Source organism: Crinia signifera, chromosome 8 (assembly GCF_055691185.1).
Source record: "Crinia signifera chromosome 8, ASM5569118v1, whole genome shotgun sequence".
NCBI classification, from domain to species: Eukaryota; Metazoa; Chordata; class Amphibia; order Anura; family Myobatrachidae; genus Crinia; species Crinia signifera.
Window position 1 is genome coordinate 101640062 of NC_139224.1, and position 17769 is coordinate 101657830.

General features: G+C 40.8%; 1 protein-coding gene across 10 annotated transcripts in view; it reads right to left on the reverse strand.

The window, feature by feature from the left end:
• The window catches only part of NTNG1 (netrin G1), a 278549-nt gene that overhangs the window by 52552 nt on the left and 208228 nt on the right, over positions 1–17769 (reverse strand). For 7 of the 10 annotated variants that reach the window (XM_083156901.1, XM_083156904.1, XM_083156903.1 and 4 more), the window contains one exon: positions 13269–13328. The exons of the other annotated variants lie outside the window; for them this stretch is intronic. In XM_083156901.1, the coding sequence (XP_083013027.1) occupies positions 13269–13328 (60 nt within the window). The remainder of the gene's footprint in view (positions 1–13268; positions 13329–17769) is intronic. 10 annotated transcript variants of the gene reach the window in all.

Consider the following 17769-nt stretch of genomic DNA (forward strand, 5'->3'; position numbering starts at 1 on the left):
TAAAGAATATTTTCCTTGTTGTAAAATGTGGCTAATGTACAATTTTGAATATTTTTCTTTCTGCAAATATGCTTACATTTAATGGTGGCAATTTACCCCACGCCAGTTCTGAGAACACCCTGTGCTTTTGTTATCTGCATGCACTCTTAAGTCTTCACACTTCTCTGAACTCCTAACAGTTGTCAAACTTTAGTTCAGAAAAGGAAAGTTAATGATTTAAGATATTAATTGCCCTAGTATATGCTATACAATCAATGCCAGAAGCATGGCAGGTCCATGAGACAGAGTATTCAGAGGTATACGATAATGATTTTGAATGACAGTTATCTGTCTTATTACAGGTCTACAGTCACTATCAATCTTGGACTGCCATTGCCAGTCAACAATATGTGGCTGTAGAGACTGTTGTGTGTCATAATAACACTGTCTGGCTTTCAGTACACTGTGGAAAATATGCAAAACTAATTCGGACCAGCAACTATTCAATCCCTGTATAATCAACTACATGATTTATTAACCCTGCATGTGACATTCCTCTTGTATGCACTTCTTATTGGAACAATTCATTATGTTGTAGCATGTGTATAAAAGTCAACACATTTATAAACCCTGATGGACACTAGAATTTGTGATAAAAGACTTAGGGCGGGATGTATTAATATACATCGCCGCCCTTCGACTGACAGCCACCGCGATGCTGCTAGCATCGGGTTGCGGTGACGGAGACCCCTGCGATACCTGTGATGTGGTCTGCGGGGGTCTCCGTCACATCCCGGCGGCTGCCAGTGTCCCCCTGCGTCTCCTCCTCCCCCCTGCAGCCGGATGTCCTCCCGGCTGTGACACCTGCTGGGGGAGATCAGAGGAGCACGGGGGGGTGCGCGGACGGCAGGCGGCGATAGAAGCCCATAGGCTACCCTGCCAGGCGAAGATGGGGCGGACAGGTATTGGTACATAGGAAAATGCGGTAAAACCCCCGTTTTACCGCATTTTCCCTTTAGTACATCACGCCCTTAATAGGATAAAAATACGAGGGTGGTTCAATAAGTAAGGTAACAAGGCCTCTAAAAGGGCAGATAAGTAGCTGAAATTCATCAACAACTTGTCGTGGTGTACAGTGATGACGTCATGTCATAGAAATAGGTTTTGGTTTGGGGCTTTGCCTTTTGATACTGTCAGGACAGACATTCACAATGACCTTCTTCCCTACAGCCCTGACCTGGCACCAAGAGACTTCCATCTCTTTGGATTATAGAAGAAGGATCTTGATGTAAAGTGATTCACAACCAACGGTGAAGTTCACCTGCTATCAGGCTCTTGACCCTGATTTTGTTCTATGCTGGTACAGATGCCATGGTGTACAGTTGGAACAAATGCTTAATCAAGTATGGAGAAATAATAATCTGTACCAAGGTCATACTATTGATCATATGTGCTGTATATGTACGTGTTGAATACATTTCTACAATAAGAAGTCTTGTTACCTTATTTATTGATCCTCATAGATATCAATTGTAACCCTGTAGTGCCTCAATTTGCATCTCTAAATTTCAAATATAGGAATGTGTTGCTTTTTAAGGGGCATCTAGTAATACATTCTTGTAGGAAAATCAATCTGTGCTCACGACAAGTCATCTGCTTAGCGTAAGTGCAAAAACACTGTGCTAATTAATTACCAAAACAAATTTTCAAACCAACCCGTTCTCAGTCATTACTTCTATCTTGTTATGTCAGGAATTAAGTTTATTGATTAGGATTTCACTCTGCTAGATACACACAGCTGCCTTTAAAAGACTTTTCTAAAGCGTCAAATGCCAAAGGCAAAACTAGCAAGTGCTACTTATTTTAAGTTAGTTACAATTATTTTTTTCATCTTTCATAGCTTAGCAAGCAAAATCAATGGGAATTGCATGTGTGATTTCTATAAGCGTGGTGGAAATAGCTGGTATATATTTTGGAGTGATTAAAGAAGAAAAGGAACTAAAATCTTCAATGTCAAAACTGAAAGCATTTAGGGCCCATTTATGATTAAATCTGTGGATTATTCTCCCCCCCAAAAAACTGTTTTCAGGAAGAAATAGTGTCCGCTAGTGCCCTGTGGACATGTATGCACCTACGCCAAGGCTGGATTAAGCCTTTGAGGGGCCGGGTCCCACTTGTCATAACAGGCTGAAAACTGCACAGGAGGATATTTCACTGTCAAAACACAGAGTAAAGGCAGTATAAACTAGGTCATTGGGTAACTGCATATTTATATATACCACATGAAAAGCCTGTGTTTGTCCCTCTGTAACTTACTCTGTAGGATACCTCACAGGCTCAGCGATGCCTTTGATTAAAACCCCTCCTATGATGAGGCTGCTGCTGCTGTCCTCCATGGGCCTGAGAAGCATATGATGAGCTCCACCAATCAGAGCTCAGCACAAGCCTCTCAGCCTCTGAACCATGTGTAAAGTCTCATGGGACGTAGTCAACTCCTAGTAATGCACTGCACACTTGTGCAGTCAGTGTGCCTTGGCTCCAGATGCTCAGCATAATTCATCATTATCACATTGGCAGATAAGTGAAGCTGCAGCGCTACCCCACTCCCATGCACAAAACCTAAAAGAATATAGATATTTTTTCAAATACATGCCAACCTAGATATATGAAGCCCAGAGGTACTGACCTCCTGACCCCCCTTTAATCCATCCCTGACCTACACTATAAGCCTCAATTCCTCCCTAAAAATGTATAAGCATAAATATTGCATCATTTTGGGTGAGCTATTCTAAGCATTTGCTGTACATCCGTACTTACATATGCAATTAGTATCGCAAAGGACAGCGTCTGAAAAGTGCCATTGCTGCCATCCATGTGCCTCCTGTGGATATCTACATGTAGATGAGGGATACAGGAGTGTGGCCATTTGGTGGCAGTAGCTGCTACTGGGTTGAACAGGAGAGACAGAGCACTGTAGTGGGGGCAAAGCTGCCTAATGACTCCTTGGATCTCTAAACCAGTGATCCAAGAAGTCTGAAGTAACATACAATACAATTCAACTGATTCCAGACATCTTGGATCACTGGTTGAGAAATCAGTCATTAACCTGATGGCCAGCAACATGGGGTCTACTTTGGTTGTGACCCACTTTGGGGAGGCGACCCACAGTTTTAGAACCACTGGTTTAGAGAATGATATGGTCATAATATGTTAAGAACATGTGTGCACCTGCTTATTCTTTATACATCTGGCTCCACCTGGGTAAGATGGAAAGTCAAGGGGGAATCGATGCAATAAAGAATACAGTATCTATCCTTATGTATCAATGCCTATTTCCAGTGGCGTAACTATAGTCTCGCGGTCGTGGGGAGGCACTGAGTAGGTGTGGGCGCTGGGGGTCTGCGGGGCTATCGATGCTCTGCACTGCCTGCTGGTGCTGCTTACCGCTGCTGCCACCGGGTGTATGGCCGGGAGTCGGGACCCGCAGATCTACTAGTCTGCAGTCCCGGCTCTCCTGGCTCGCTCCTGCAGGGCTAATGAAAGAACAGCTCACGCAAAATGTCCGCCCCCTTAACAGCAGACACTTTTTGAGGATGCTGGGGGCGGACATTTTGAGTGAGCTATTTTCTCATTAGTCCTGCAGGATCCAGCCAGGAGGAGAGCCGGAACCGCAGACAAGTAGATCTGCGGTCCCGGCCACACATCGGAGGCAGCAACGGCAAGCAGCACCAGTGGAGTAAGGCAGGGTTGGGGGGGGGGCTTCATTTTACAGGGGGAGGGGGGGCTGCCAAAATTTATGGGGGGGGGGGGTGCTGTTTTTATAGTTATGCTACTGCCTATTTCCCTATAGATTGTAAGCTTGTGAGCAGGGCCCTCCTACCTTTTGACTGTCTGTAAATACCCTGTTTGTTGTATCACTGTCTCCTTTTGTAAAGCGCAACAGAATATGCTGCAATATATAAGAAGCTGTTAATAAATAAATCAGTCATGTAATTGCCAGCTGAGTAGAGGATGTAGCTGATGTATTAAGCCTGGCAAAGCGAAAAACTGGAGATAAAGTGGAGACAAAATGGAAGGATATAACGCACCAGCCAATCAGCTCATAACTGTTCCTCAGAATCTACAAAACCTAGTACAGGTGTTATAATTCCAAGACAACAAATAATGTAAGTGTATGGTGAGTAGACTGTTCTGACATCTTAAATGAAAATGGTTTCTCAAAATCATTGTTGGAGCATTACATTTTAGAGAGATGTCTAAAGGACACAGGCATATGGCATCTCTGGCAATTTAGTATAAAGCTGGGTACACACTATATGCATGAACATACAATATGACCTTTGTTCCAAATGAGTTCTATTGGCGAAAGTGCACTAAATAAATACAATTATTATTATTTACTAATCCCAGAACATACGAAAGAATGCCCAATATTCACAGGGACTGTATCCAAGTAGTTGTTGCTCTTGTACTCACCATGCAATTATCATATAGAATAGTGTCAAACATATCTAAAATATTATGTGGCTGTGTACACACCACATGATGTTCCCCAAAGGTGGTTGCCCACTTGGAGTAGCACGGGACGGACGGAGGGAGGGATGGTGGTTAATACATAACTGTAGTTGTAACAATAAACTAGTTATCTATGAGGTGTCTGCATGTATTTGGAATCAGCGCCTTGTATTACAATATGCATGGGACATGGCAGATGTCATCTCCTTCCTGTATCTACCGCCCCCAGACTCCAGCGCAACTAGCTATTAGGAGGCTGGTGGCGGGTAGATTCATGGAAACACTGACTGCTGTTTTCTGGGTGCAGGAGCTGTAATACAAGGGACTGAGCCATGGGGTCAGGCAGACACATAAAGATATTAAAAACTACTTTAAATATACCCTTAGAGTTATGTATTAACCGCCACCCCCCCCCACCCACCCCCACCAAATGTGGTGTGCACTGCTGCCCTGAGGTGAAACCTCAACTGATGTTTAATACTATAATAAATTAGATTAATGGATGCCTAAGGTGGATTTACTAAAGTGTATATTATTATTAGATTTACAGTTATTACTGCAGTCTAACATAAAGATCTGAAATACCTTATTGCAAATCACACTTTCAGCAGTTTTTCCAATATGTAGAACCATATCAAATTACATTAAATGTACTCAAATTAAAAGAATAAGCTATTGGGCAACATGATTAAATAAAGCAGTCATCTGGCTTTTGGTTTACAGTTGAACATGTGCTACTACGTACTGTAAATTACTTGCCACCATCTCAGATTTTGTGCTGCAGTGTTTCTAGAGTAATAATAATAATAATAATAATAATAATACTATAATGGTAAAACACTATCTAATACCCCTTTCCCACTGCAGCCTTAAAACGGTATTATTTTTTAGGGCAAAATACCGTTTAAGGCTGCAGTGGGAAAGCGCCAGAGTTGAAATACCGTTTAAAGTTAAACGGTATTTCAACCCGTTTTCAAAGCAGAGTCCTAAACGGTTAAATAACGTTTAAGAGGCAGTGGGAATGCCTCTTAAACGTTATTTAGCCTCCAGGCAGTCCCAGTGCCTGATGAAACCTAGTAGTTCGCAATTTGTGCATGTGTAATGTGTGCACGTGCATACTAATGAGCCGCTAATTACATATGCACATATGTAATGAGTGGCTCATTAGTATGCATGTGGACTCATTACATATGCGCAAAGTGAGAACTACTAGGTCTCATCAGGCACTGGGACTGCCTGTATCCTGCAATGACCCCGCTGCCTCCCCACTGCCCACAGGTAAGTACAAGGGGAGGGGGAGTGGGGGCACAGGGCAGGTACGGGGGGGTTAGGCACTATTTACACTGGGGGGGGGGGAATAGGCACTCTTTACACTGGGGGAAGGGGGGGTTAGGCACTCTACATTATACACGGTTCACTGCAATGGGAATGGTACTTAAATGGTATTTAAAACGGTAATCTGCTGCAGTGGGAATGCTAATACCGTTTTAAATACCATTTAAGATTACCAGTACTTTAAACTGGTCTGCAGTGGGAAAGCAGCATAAGTGATGAAAGCATACACAAGTTAGCTCCTGTCCACAAACAGGAGATCTGAGGATGCGGATGGGATAACATTGCCCTATTCTGCATTGAAATAATTGATTACATTGCATGACTGTATCAATTGTTGCACGTAGAGACAGAGCTTGTGAGAAAGCTCTCTCCCTGCAATGACACAGCCTTATCAAGGTAATTTAAAAAAGGGAAAATGCCATACAGTATGTTTAGCTCATAATAGGATTTACTACAGAAAGATCGCAAACCAATGCAATAAAAAGATAAAGGCAACGCAACCGTGTCTTATTTTGTTGTTTTATCATTTGATGTATATAAATGGTCTCCATAAATCAATGTCTCAGGAATAAAAAAATATTTTAATAGTCATTCGGATTCCCCATCCACAATCTCTGTTATCATAAAGTATACGGGGCCGCTGTGTTCTGTCTGTAGTCTTCTCAGACTGCTAACGTCAAGAACAGAATGCTGGGAAATGCAGCAAGAAGATCTCATTTTTGTGGATAGTAACCACAGCTTCTGCCAATTTTTACAGGTTGATCATTATGACAAGTAGAAGGTAATCTTATAGTCAGGTAGATAAGAGTGGAAGTATTTTCTTTTCTTTTATCATAGCTGGAAAATCGATTTTAGCTGGAGATCTCCTTGAATATTCTTTTTTTTCCATTGATTTACAATATGTCTCTATAAAGGCCAGACACAGCTCTGAAGACTCAATTGGTAACATCTCTTGCTCTTTAAATAATGCTATTAAAACAAGTCTTTTTATGATTATTGTATTATTAGGAGCTCTTTTGTGGAAATACATAAGTTTTACTAACACTATTTATCAGAGCGATCATAAAATTGCCAGATCGCTTTTGGGCATCACATCCTAACCAAACCAATATTGTTTAAGTACAGTAATTGATAAACAAAGTTGTATTCAGATGAATAAAGCATTCTTGAGTACTGCATTGCCATTCCGAGATTGCTGTGGTACTTATATAGGCTGTCCCAAGAAACGAACGGTATGAGGGCAAATTCATAGGCAGAAGTCACAGGATCCCACCACTGGCAGGGACTCCTCTGGTGATCACTGGTGATACTGTATGGCATTGGTTATGTGACACATTTGCTGACAATAGAGCACTTTTCCCTTTTATACAGTACATATGACCACAACATTAAAATAATGGAATCCTGATACAGTACAGTATATGTTGATTTGGGTCCTCTAGTAGCCAGACAGATAAACATCAGCACCTCATTCAGGGTCATTGCCCCCTACAGACCTCTCATGTTAGTGTTTACTATAAAACACTGTCTAGATGTTTATATATAAATACTGTATGTTCCACCCTACCCCTCTTATATATCCTTCAATAGTTCTAATACAGTATATGCCATAGACTCCTGACACTCACAGCAGAAATGCATCTATTTTAGTTTCTCACTCTCCTAGATCATCAAAAATCATCGCTCTGGTATGCCCACTGTGTCAGACCAATGCTCCCTGACACCTCAGTACTGACTCTCAGGCACCAAAGTAATTCTGCCTTCAGAAACATGGGAGAGATTTCTAGGAAAAAGATCACAGATGTCATGCAAGCATGTCAATCAAGCGGGATCATCTCACAGTCACTAGTGTAGCTACATAGCTGAATTCCTTTAGCTCTGAATTCCCAGTATAAAACCTAGATTTATTTAAAAATGTATAATTCAAGTGTTTATAGAGTACATAGATATCCCACAAAATTTTTAAAAGAATATGTAGTGTTATTCACATTAGTTCCATTCCCACTGCATACCTCCCAACAGTCCAAATTTTAGCGGGACAGTCCCGATTATCAGGGCCTGTCCCGCTGTCCCACCCGTGGCCGGCAGTGTCCCGCGGTGAGGGGGGGGGGGGGCTGTTGGGAGTCCCCCTTGTCGGCTGCTAAACAGCGGGGAATAAACGCTGTGCGCACAGTGTCTATTCCCGCAGCCAGGGGGCTGGGGGCATGGCTAGAGGCTCACAGAGCCTCTGGGTCATGCCCCCCAAAGCAGCGGCAGAATGGGGGCGTGGCCTCACAGAGAGCTGTGAGTATAGGCCACACCCCCAAAATTAAGCCACACCCCAAATTTTTTTAGCATCAATGCATCAACTGTGTCCCGCCTCTGGCTCCATCAAAGTTGTGAGGTATGCCACTGAAGCTTACAATTTATGTCTCCTACCACATGTACACACACTCTACGTTTAATTCTTGTTGGGAGCCAATTAACCTACCAGTATTCTTGGATTGTGGGCAGAAACCAGAGAACTGTACCTGGAGGAAATCCACGCAAGCACAGGAACTATATACAGTTCCACAAAGTTAGCGCCATGGTGGGACTCGAACACAAGACCTCAGTGCTGTGAGGTAGAAATGGTAACCACTACACTGGCCATGCTGTCCATTACCCCATGCTTCTCCCTAATCTTTTGGAGAACATTGATTGATGCAGAGATATGTTTTCTAATGCCGTGTAAACATGGTGGGATTTGGTCTTTTTTTTCTATTCGATTTTGCTTATAAAATTGAAAAATGACTGTGCAGGCAAGGCTGTATAGTACAGATCTTTGTAGTCTAAATCAAATGGGTTTGCCTTGCCGTTTTCATCCCAATTTAATTCCAATTTGATCTTAATCGAATCGAGATTGAATAACAAGGCAATCGCACCCAGTGTATACCCCTTAAGTTCTGGACATAAGACAATTAGCTCTAACAGTTATGTTAAGGTGCACCAATGACTTTAGCAGTCAAACAGAAGCAGGACATATATTTTATCAGCAATTGATGTGGGGATTATAATTATATGCAAAAAATAAAAACTATATTAAATTTATAAACTAATGATAATTACCGTCTCTTAACACTACTTGGCTAAAATGAAGAGAAACATGTATCAACGAGCCATGACTTCTACGCAATTGCAGTTGGTGTGTAATAAAGGCTGGTGAAATAATAACAATCTGTATAATGGCTGTTTTATGAGACCTCAGTGATCTGTCAGGCACTAACTTAATATACAGTAGGTGGGCAGGCAAATACACCTAATGCCATTACACAACCTAGATTGCAGTTTATACTCTTTAATCAGATGTGGAATGTGCTAAGATCTGGAGATGAATTACTGGGAAACTTGATGTATCTTATTTGGAATTGAACTGGTATGTATCATTAACACTAATGGATGAGCATTTATGTCGCCCCTGTTGCCAGGATGGACAACACGTGGGTAATGTGTTTATATCCTAGTGGAAAGGGTAGACCCTTGTCTCACTGAGGTAGAGACAAAGGTGGGAAGTGACATTAATGACCTGTAATGGTACAAGACATATAATGACGTGAGGTACAGGTATACACACATAGAAAATGAATTCATACAGCATTACAGATATGACAGATTTTAAATCACCAGGCAGCAAACAAGACAAATATACCAATTAAGGCTCAAAATAATATTTCTTAAGGGGCCTAATTATCGTTAAATATTTGGGGGATATTCCTTGAAAACAGTCCTCCGCATTATAAATAAGTATAGGAAAAAGAATAGAGGGCCAGGCTTAGCCTAGTATACTGTGTTCCCAGAGGGGCCAAGGTTAGTGTTAGAGTAGGGGTGGCCAAACCTGTCCTTGAGATCTACCAACAGTTTATGTCTGTCAGGCAACCTGTGGATCTATAGTAGGAATGAATGCAGCAGGTTTGAAAATGTGACAGTTAGCTAGGTGATTTGGAAAACGTGGACCGTTGGCAGATCTCGAGGAGCGGTCAGCTCTAGAGCTCTCTTCTCTAACAGCTAGTATGTAGCAAACACATAGAACTGAAGTACCACTATTACCATTATTCCATCCCTAATAATCAATAGGCCACCAAATGCCAAACTTACAGGATCAAGTGATATAAATATGGTACATACTGTACAGTAAATGAAAGTATTAATAGGTCAATTTATTATTGGGAGATACATTCTCCATATTTTGCTGCTGTTAAGCTCACTGGAGAAACTATTCTCTTGCTTTCTCTCCAAAGCATGCAGAGACCTACTGTATGTATAGCAGGTGTGCAAAGCCAGTTCACATATGTGCAGCTGCCCAGGTGGTATAGTATACTGCAGCAATATATGCTATATCCTGTAAATATGACTTAAACATGTCTCCACTGAACTACACTAAACTTTTTTCATAGTTAGAGTTTAACTTTTTCATTCTTAAGAACCAGCGCCAGATTTAGACTTAAAGAGTCTCTAGGCAAGATACTGGCTCCTCCCTCCAGCAATCCATAGCGCTGTATTTTGCTGCTGATTGCAGGTGGCATCGATAGAGTACTGTACCTTGGTGCGTGCACAGTCTACTGATAAATGCTCAGCCACATGAACATGTCACATGTCATACACCTGCGCAGGTGTATGACACCAATATGTTCAAGATTGGTTGCTAAAACTATTCAGTGTGCCGAGGGAACCAATGTCTTGTTACTTACTAAGTATTAACCCCTCCCTTGCATGCACCTGAAAAGTTTTACTGAACTAATTTGAGCATCTACCACTATCTGTATGTATGTTGTGAGAGGCAGAGAGGAGCCTGCATTAGGCGGAGATGCAGGTCCTGATATGCCACATGGAGTAGTCTGGGGTTGCTCCAAGGTAGGTAGCTCTTAGTTCAGATATACCAAGTAAGGAGCCATTATCATGTGGCTCCTTGCTGACTAATTGTAGACCCAATTTAGGGTAACAGTGATGTGGGGTGCGGTGCCCCTGGACTGGTTGGGCTGGGTGGCTTTAGTGCGGCATGCCCTTACATGCTATTAACACTTTTCCCTCACTAACACTATCTCTCTCTTATTTTAATTACATTTCATTTATCTCTCTCTTTATGTATAGCTTCGGCTTCCTATCACTAATTATTAACACTTAGTATCTCACTGGCATGCCGCGCTGGGCCTCCTAGCTTATGATAGTTTTTGGGGTGCCACACCCTGCACCTAGATATAGCGCTAGGGACCCCCAATATACAGAGAAGCCTTGACGCGGCTTGGGGGCATGTCATACACCTGCGCAGGTATATGTAACCAATATCTCTGAATTCTATTATCATGTAGTGTTCAAGATTGGTTGCTAAAACTATTCAGTGTGCCAGGGGAACCAATGTCTTGTTACTTACTAAGTATTAACCCCTCCCTTGCATGCACCTGAAAAGTTTTACTGAACTAATTTGAGCATCTACCACTATCTGTACAGATATTACTGGATATTAGCCCATATACTCATTTTTTTTTTCAACAAACCACAGAATTTGGGATTATACTTTGGCTTTACAGAAATCATAGCTATGGATACTTTATATAAATAACGCCTTTTCTTATTCACCTGAGGAACGGTATTTCTGACTAGTTTGATACCTACAACCGTTCAAAACATACAGAACAGTGATTCACAGAATAATTCCGTACAACTGCATGCAAGCTGCTTTATCTCTATGGGTCACTGGAAACTACTTTACATTGTAATCTGAAGACAGTAGGCACTGAAAGGTCTGGCTTCCTGAGGCATCCTCTACATTATGCAATTGTGGAACCATTTCATTTTTACAGGAAGAACCGAAAAGGCAGCACAGTATTGCACCTACTGTACTGTATGTAACCTGCACCATTCATCGCTTAGTAGTGACCCGCAGTACTGCAAACTAACTGAAGGACAATTTGGTCCACTCTGACGAGTAGCATTAATATGCAATGCCTTCACCAGCAATGGCAATAGTCACTAGTTGTTACATTTGATGTACACTGAAGATGCTGGGGGCATTATCATGACCTATGACATTGGGGTCTAGAAAGTAAAAAGTGCAGATATGCTTAAAAAATGACTGTAACTCATTGCAGATATTTGCAGTGATTTGGGAACTAATTTTAGGATAATTTATGATTCTAATTGTGGAGAGTTTCTTCAATAAGCAAACATGCTTGGTTACGTCCTGGCAGTGCCGCCTTAGGCATACTTGCCTACTTTTGAAAACTAGTTTCAGGGAGATTATAGTTGGCAGTACAATTGTATACAGCACCTTATTGAGGGGGCGTGTCATGCTCCACCCAAAAGTGCGTGTCTAGTTCCATATATGGAGAGATTGTGAAAAGATTGTGAAAGTTGCACCTAGAATCATTGGTGTGTACTGCTACATCTAAGACGAATATTTAAAATTACTTATATCCAAATGTAGATGAGACCCAAAGCAGTTAGTAAGAGCAACTATACTTGGTAAAGTACTGGGAAATGGTGCTGATGATATTTAATGTAAATGTATCTATCTCTCAATCCTTTTTTCCCCCCAAAATGTAACAGTGTAATGTGGGATAGGTGAAATGAGGGAGATTGCTGTTATTTCAGCAAGTCTCCAGCAGAATGCAGGAGGGTAGGCAACTATGACCTTAGGTGACATACTGTATGTGGTATCTCCTGTGTTGCAGGCTTGATAATTAATACATTTACTCAATTTAGTAAAAAACAGGCAGAACTGTGGAAGATTAACTGGGCCAAAATGCTTACAAAATAGACCACATTATCTTACATATGCAAATGAGGAATCAGACACCCTAATCAATTGTAATATATTTGACGGCTGTACAAGTAAAAATAAAAAATATGTATCTGATAAACGAAAGGTTTCTTTGTTTCCACAGATATGTAAGTTCTTCCATATACAAGATGCCATGTGATGAACCCAATGGTTTAACCCAACATTGTATACAGTATGCTGTACATTATAAAATGGCTTTAGCAACCTGTAGGTCGCCACCTTTTGTGGAACTGAAAGCATATTATGTCATTCTTAAACACATTTTCCCAGTCTAATTTACAGATTAAATGTACGTAATGGAGCTGTATTTAGACACGTCGCTTGTGAGTACATATACTGTATGATATATTTTGGAGATCCCACCACAATATAAAATATTCTACAAACATTGGGTTAATGTACAGTGCATATTTGAATGTTTATTTGTTGGCGCTCTTTTGCCATAATGGGTTACCTTGCATAACTTTCTCCTTGTGGATTGTTCATTAAATTGTGAGGGAATATAATCCTAGAGTTTATGAGATTATAAATTGTTTGCATGTAAATGAAAACTCCTCGGAATTCATTTCTTTGGTGGAATAAAATCTGTTTAATCTGTATGCAACACAAACCAGAGCCACTGTATGAATGGAGGAGATCCTACCTCTCTTGTGACTCGAAACTCGAGCAGGTGGCACAGTAGAGTGGGCTATTTTGGGAAAAACTGGACAGACAGGAAAGGAAAAAAAATAAATTAGAAAAGAAAAAACCCTTGCAAATGTAAAGAAACTAAAAAATAAATAATGTACAATTAAGAGGATATTTACAGTAAAATTTACAGACTTTGGGCCAGATGCACTAAGCTTCAAAAGTGATAAAATGGAGAGTGATAAACAACCAGCCAATCAGCTCTTACCTACCATGTCATATTCTGGGTTTGAAAAATGTCAGGCAGGAGCTGATTGGTTGGTTGTTTATTACTTTTGAAGCTTAGTGCATCACACCCCTTAAATGTATTATAACCTATGGAGTCCTATAGTTAAAACAATGACTTGAAGGAATACATTTTCTAAAGCTTCTAAAAATGAAAAGAGGTGCGGTTGCCCGTAACAACCATTCATATTTTGTCTATAATTTTCTAGGATGCAATAGAGAAATGATAGACAGAATGTGATCGGTTGCTATGGGCAACAGCACCACTTTTAATTTATAGAAGCATTAGTAAATTCCCCTTTAGTATTCTATGAGAAGCTATACTAGGACTTACACATAGGGGGAGGTACAGCAACAGATGATGGACATAGCTATACTAAAAAGTGTATGGTATAACTGTACTCCTCTGTAACTAAAACACAAAGGCAAGCAGTGGATATATAAACATATAGCGATTAATGAGAAAATATAATAACAGTTTGAAATGGTGTAAAGTAAAATATTGTACTGATTATGTAAATGAGCGCTAATGTATTTGTCAGAAGGTTGGGTTTCTAAGGAAGGCTGGGGAATGTATAGGGAAATGTTATATTGGAAACTGCAGAAGCTGAGCTAAAGATAAAGTGGAGAGAAAGTGGAAGGCGATAAGGTACCAGCTAATCAAATCCCAACTGTCATTTTTCAAACATAGCTGATTGGCTGGTGCGTTATCTCCTTTTACTTTATCTCCACTTCACCAGGTTTAAAACATCTGACCCAATGGGGCAGATGTATTAAGCCTGGAGAAGTGATAAAGTGGGAGGTGATGATGCATCATCCAGTCACGTCCTGTTATTTTTCAAACCCAGCCTGTAACATGACAGTAAGGAGCTGACTGGCTGGTGCATTATCACACTTCACTTCACCAAGCTTAATACATCTGCCCTTCAGGGGTAAAGTTACTAAAGTGTGAGTTTATAGAAGGGAGAGATGTTTCCCTTAGCAACCAATCAGATTCTACTTTGAATGTATCTAACACTTCTAGAGCAGGTCTGTCCAACCTGCAGCTCACCAGATGTTGTAAAACTACACATCCCAGCATGCCCTGCCACAGTTTTAACATTTTCTAACAGCAATAGTGTGGCAGGGCATGCTGGGATGTGTAGTTTTACAACAGCTGGAGGGCCACAGGTTTGACAGGCCTAATTTAGAGGATAATAGCTAGAATCTGTTTGGTTACTATGGGTTCTCACTTCTACACACGCACACTTAAGTAAATATACCCCTAATATAGTAAATGTGAATATACCAGATATGAATAATAAGAGCTAATGTTTCTTTCTAAGCAAGTTTGGTGCTGGATTTGTGAATATCTTTACTTCTTTCAGTTATTAGATTAGACATTTGTAAATGTATTTTCGGGTTTTACCCAGATTTACTTGGATCTCAAAGTGGGATCTTATTGGCTATCCAAAACATGTGACAGCCGATAACCAATCGGAAAAATGTAAACTTGTTATAAGAACCGAGTAAAATCTGGACCTGCACATCTCTAATGTATTTGCACTTGTTTAGTATGCTCAACATACTGATGATTCAAATATACAATGGGCATGGTACAGAGATGCAGGCAAAGCAGCTGTGAATTTGTACACAGGACTGTGTGGAATCAAGCAAATGTTGCAGCTGCCGGAAATTGTATTGAGACACCCACCAGAAGCTTTGCTAATCCCAGTGGCTGCATACAAAGTGGTTGCAAAGCAGTTTATTATCAGGATTCTTATTGGCCCTATTGTCACTCAGCATGGCCACAGGAAGTAAGATGGCTGAGGCATTGCATCTGCATTTGGAATCACAGTCGCAGCCTCAAACATGCCCCGAAACGGTCACAATATGCCTGCATTTTTGCCATCACACCTTCCGTTACCTCCCCCAAATGCCTCTGTCTGTCAATCACTTTATGTGTGAGTCCTCTTTGTGACCGCCGCTGCAAGACCGTTGCGACACCTGTGCAGTGCAAGCCAGATGCATGAACCGACAACTGATAATTACTGAACTGCAAGAAATTGAGTTTGCCTTCAATTTCTGAATCAGACCCTTAGATCACAAGCATGCGGAATGTCTATGTAGTACAGTTCACCTAACAATATTGTACCTGCTAAAACAAGGCTGGGAGATATATAACATACAGTAGTAAGAAAGTTTAGCATTTTTGACTGCATTCCCTACTTAATGGTAGAAATATAACAAATTGTATTGTAGTGATATTGTTATGTGAAGATAATCAGTGGTAAACACAAGTCCTACTATAGTATAGATTCAATTAGTCTGTTAGGCTGATACATATTAGCTAACCTGTATCATAAAGGAGAATGATGTCATAAAACTAATGATCTCTGTCACACAAAGGGAGCTCCATTAACACTCGGCTAATAAGTGTCAGCTCTGCCCGGAATAATAAAAGAAAGAACTGTTTCTCTGCCCCCTCCTTCTCCAACTCCTTCCCCTACCACCTAGTACAGCAGGTGAATGTTTGAATCATTGCTTGGGAAGATTCAGAAGTCCCCAACTCTCATTCTGCACACAGCCACTGCTAATCCATGCAATTAAGGCCAGTGATTCTAATGTGTTTTTTTCAGTTACGGTTATAGTGCAGAGACCCAGACACAATAATTTGGAGCAGATGAACGAGATAATTGCATTTATTTGCTATCCATGAATCTAGGTCAGGATCTGATTTATCGCAGCTCACACGGGCTAGAGTTTCAGTTTTTGAGCAATAAATCTTAGAGAGATTGCTAATGTATTTTCTGCGATTACTAATCTGCTCTCCCCTCACTGCTCTCATCACCAAATTCATTTGTGTCCCATTAAACTACGGTACTGGGAGATCCCGCAAGCACCATACTTGTTTAGAGAGATGCCCTTAGTATACCAGAGCTGACAGAGGTGTCAATAAGTTTTACAGGAGACCCTATTCCAGCACAGGAAGGATATATATATATATATATATATATATATAGTTTTAAGGTTATTTTACATGGTCCCTGTTTTATAGCAAAATGTAATAATACTGTACATTGGTTTTCTACATTCTTGTATCAGCAGAGGCCACAGTGTAGAGGTCGGCAGTAGGGCCGGGAATCAAATGAGAAAAATGGATTGTTCCAATATTCCCACTACTGGAAATAAAGTATAGATTCACAAAACATTGATTTATGAGCATTGAAAAACATGGATAGTCACCACTCCTACTGTACGTCCATATTTGTGTGTATAGAAGACATCAGAAGAAATCACTAATTGTGACATTGGAAATTAATCACAATATTATTTTTTAATTTCAGAACCTATATGTCAATCGTGTCACATAAATGTCAATCTGTGTCAATCTGTATAACATAAATACAGGTTAGGGTTACATTCTGTGCCTGAGGCAGGAGCCTCTGTTGCTTAATGGATGATCTGGCTATGCTTTCAGGAACCTTAACAATTATTGCTATGCCATGGATGTTGACATATAGGGGGTGACTCTGGTTCGTTTGTAAAAGCAAACTCCTTTAAAGGACAAAGCCATGTGCACTGCAGGTGGGGCAGATGTAACATGTGCAGAGAAAGTTATATTTGGGTGATTTTTTTTTTTATTGTGAGTGGGAGACGAAAACTGAGTTTGGGAAACCTTTGTATCAAGGATGGATTAGGGTCGGTGGGAGCCCCACTACTAGATTTGCTGCCAAACACACATACTTACTCCCTCCCCACACACCACACTCATCAATACACACACATTGCTCACTCACTCTACATTACCTGAATGCCTCAGGCAGTGTTTTACGGGATTTCCCTTTGCTATACAATAAGAGTGTTCTACGGTGTCTACTAATAATGAACAGCTGAGCCGCTGGAGGGAGATTCAAAAAGCAGTGTGTGGGTTCCCAAGACGATTCCCCCTGTTACCCCCGCTTAATCCGGCCCTACCTTGTTTAAACAATCTTTTGATACTGTAACTGAAGCACAAGCCAGGGATCTGGCTAAGCATAATTAAATCCCTAGTTTATTTTAAGTGAAGTCCCCATACCACCATGTTGTGGTTTCCCCTTTAATGTTGGTCATTACCAGTTGACAGCTTTATTATCCAGTGAAGTAAGGATGAGTGGGAGGGGGGGGGGGGGGTCTGCATATTGACTGGCAGTTCTTCATCTTTTATTTTCTGTGAGTCTCACCATACCTCTCTATTTTCCATTTGTGCTTAT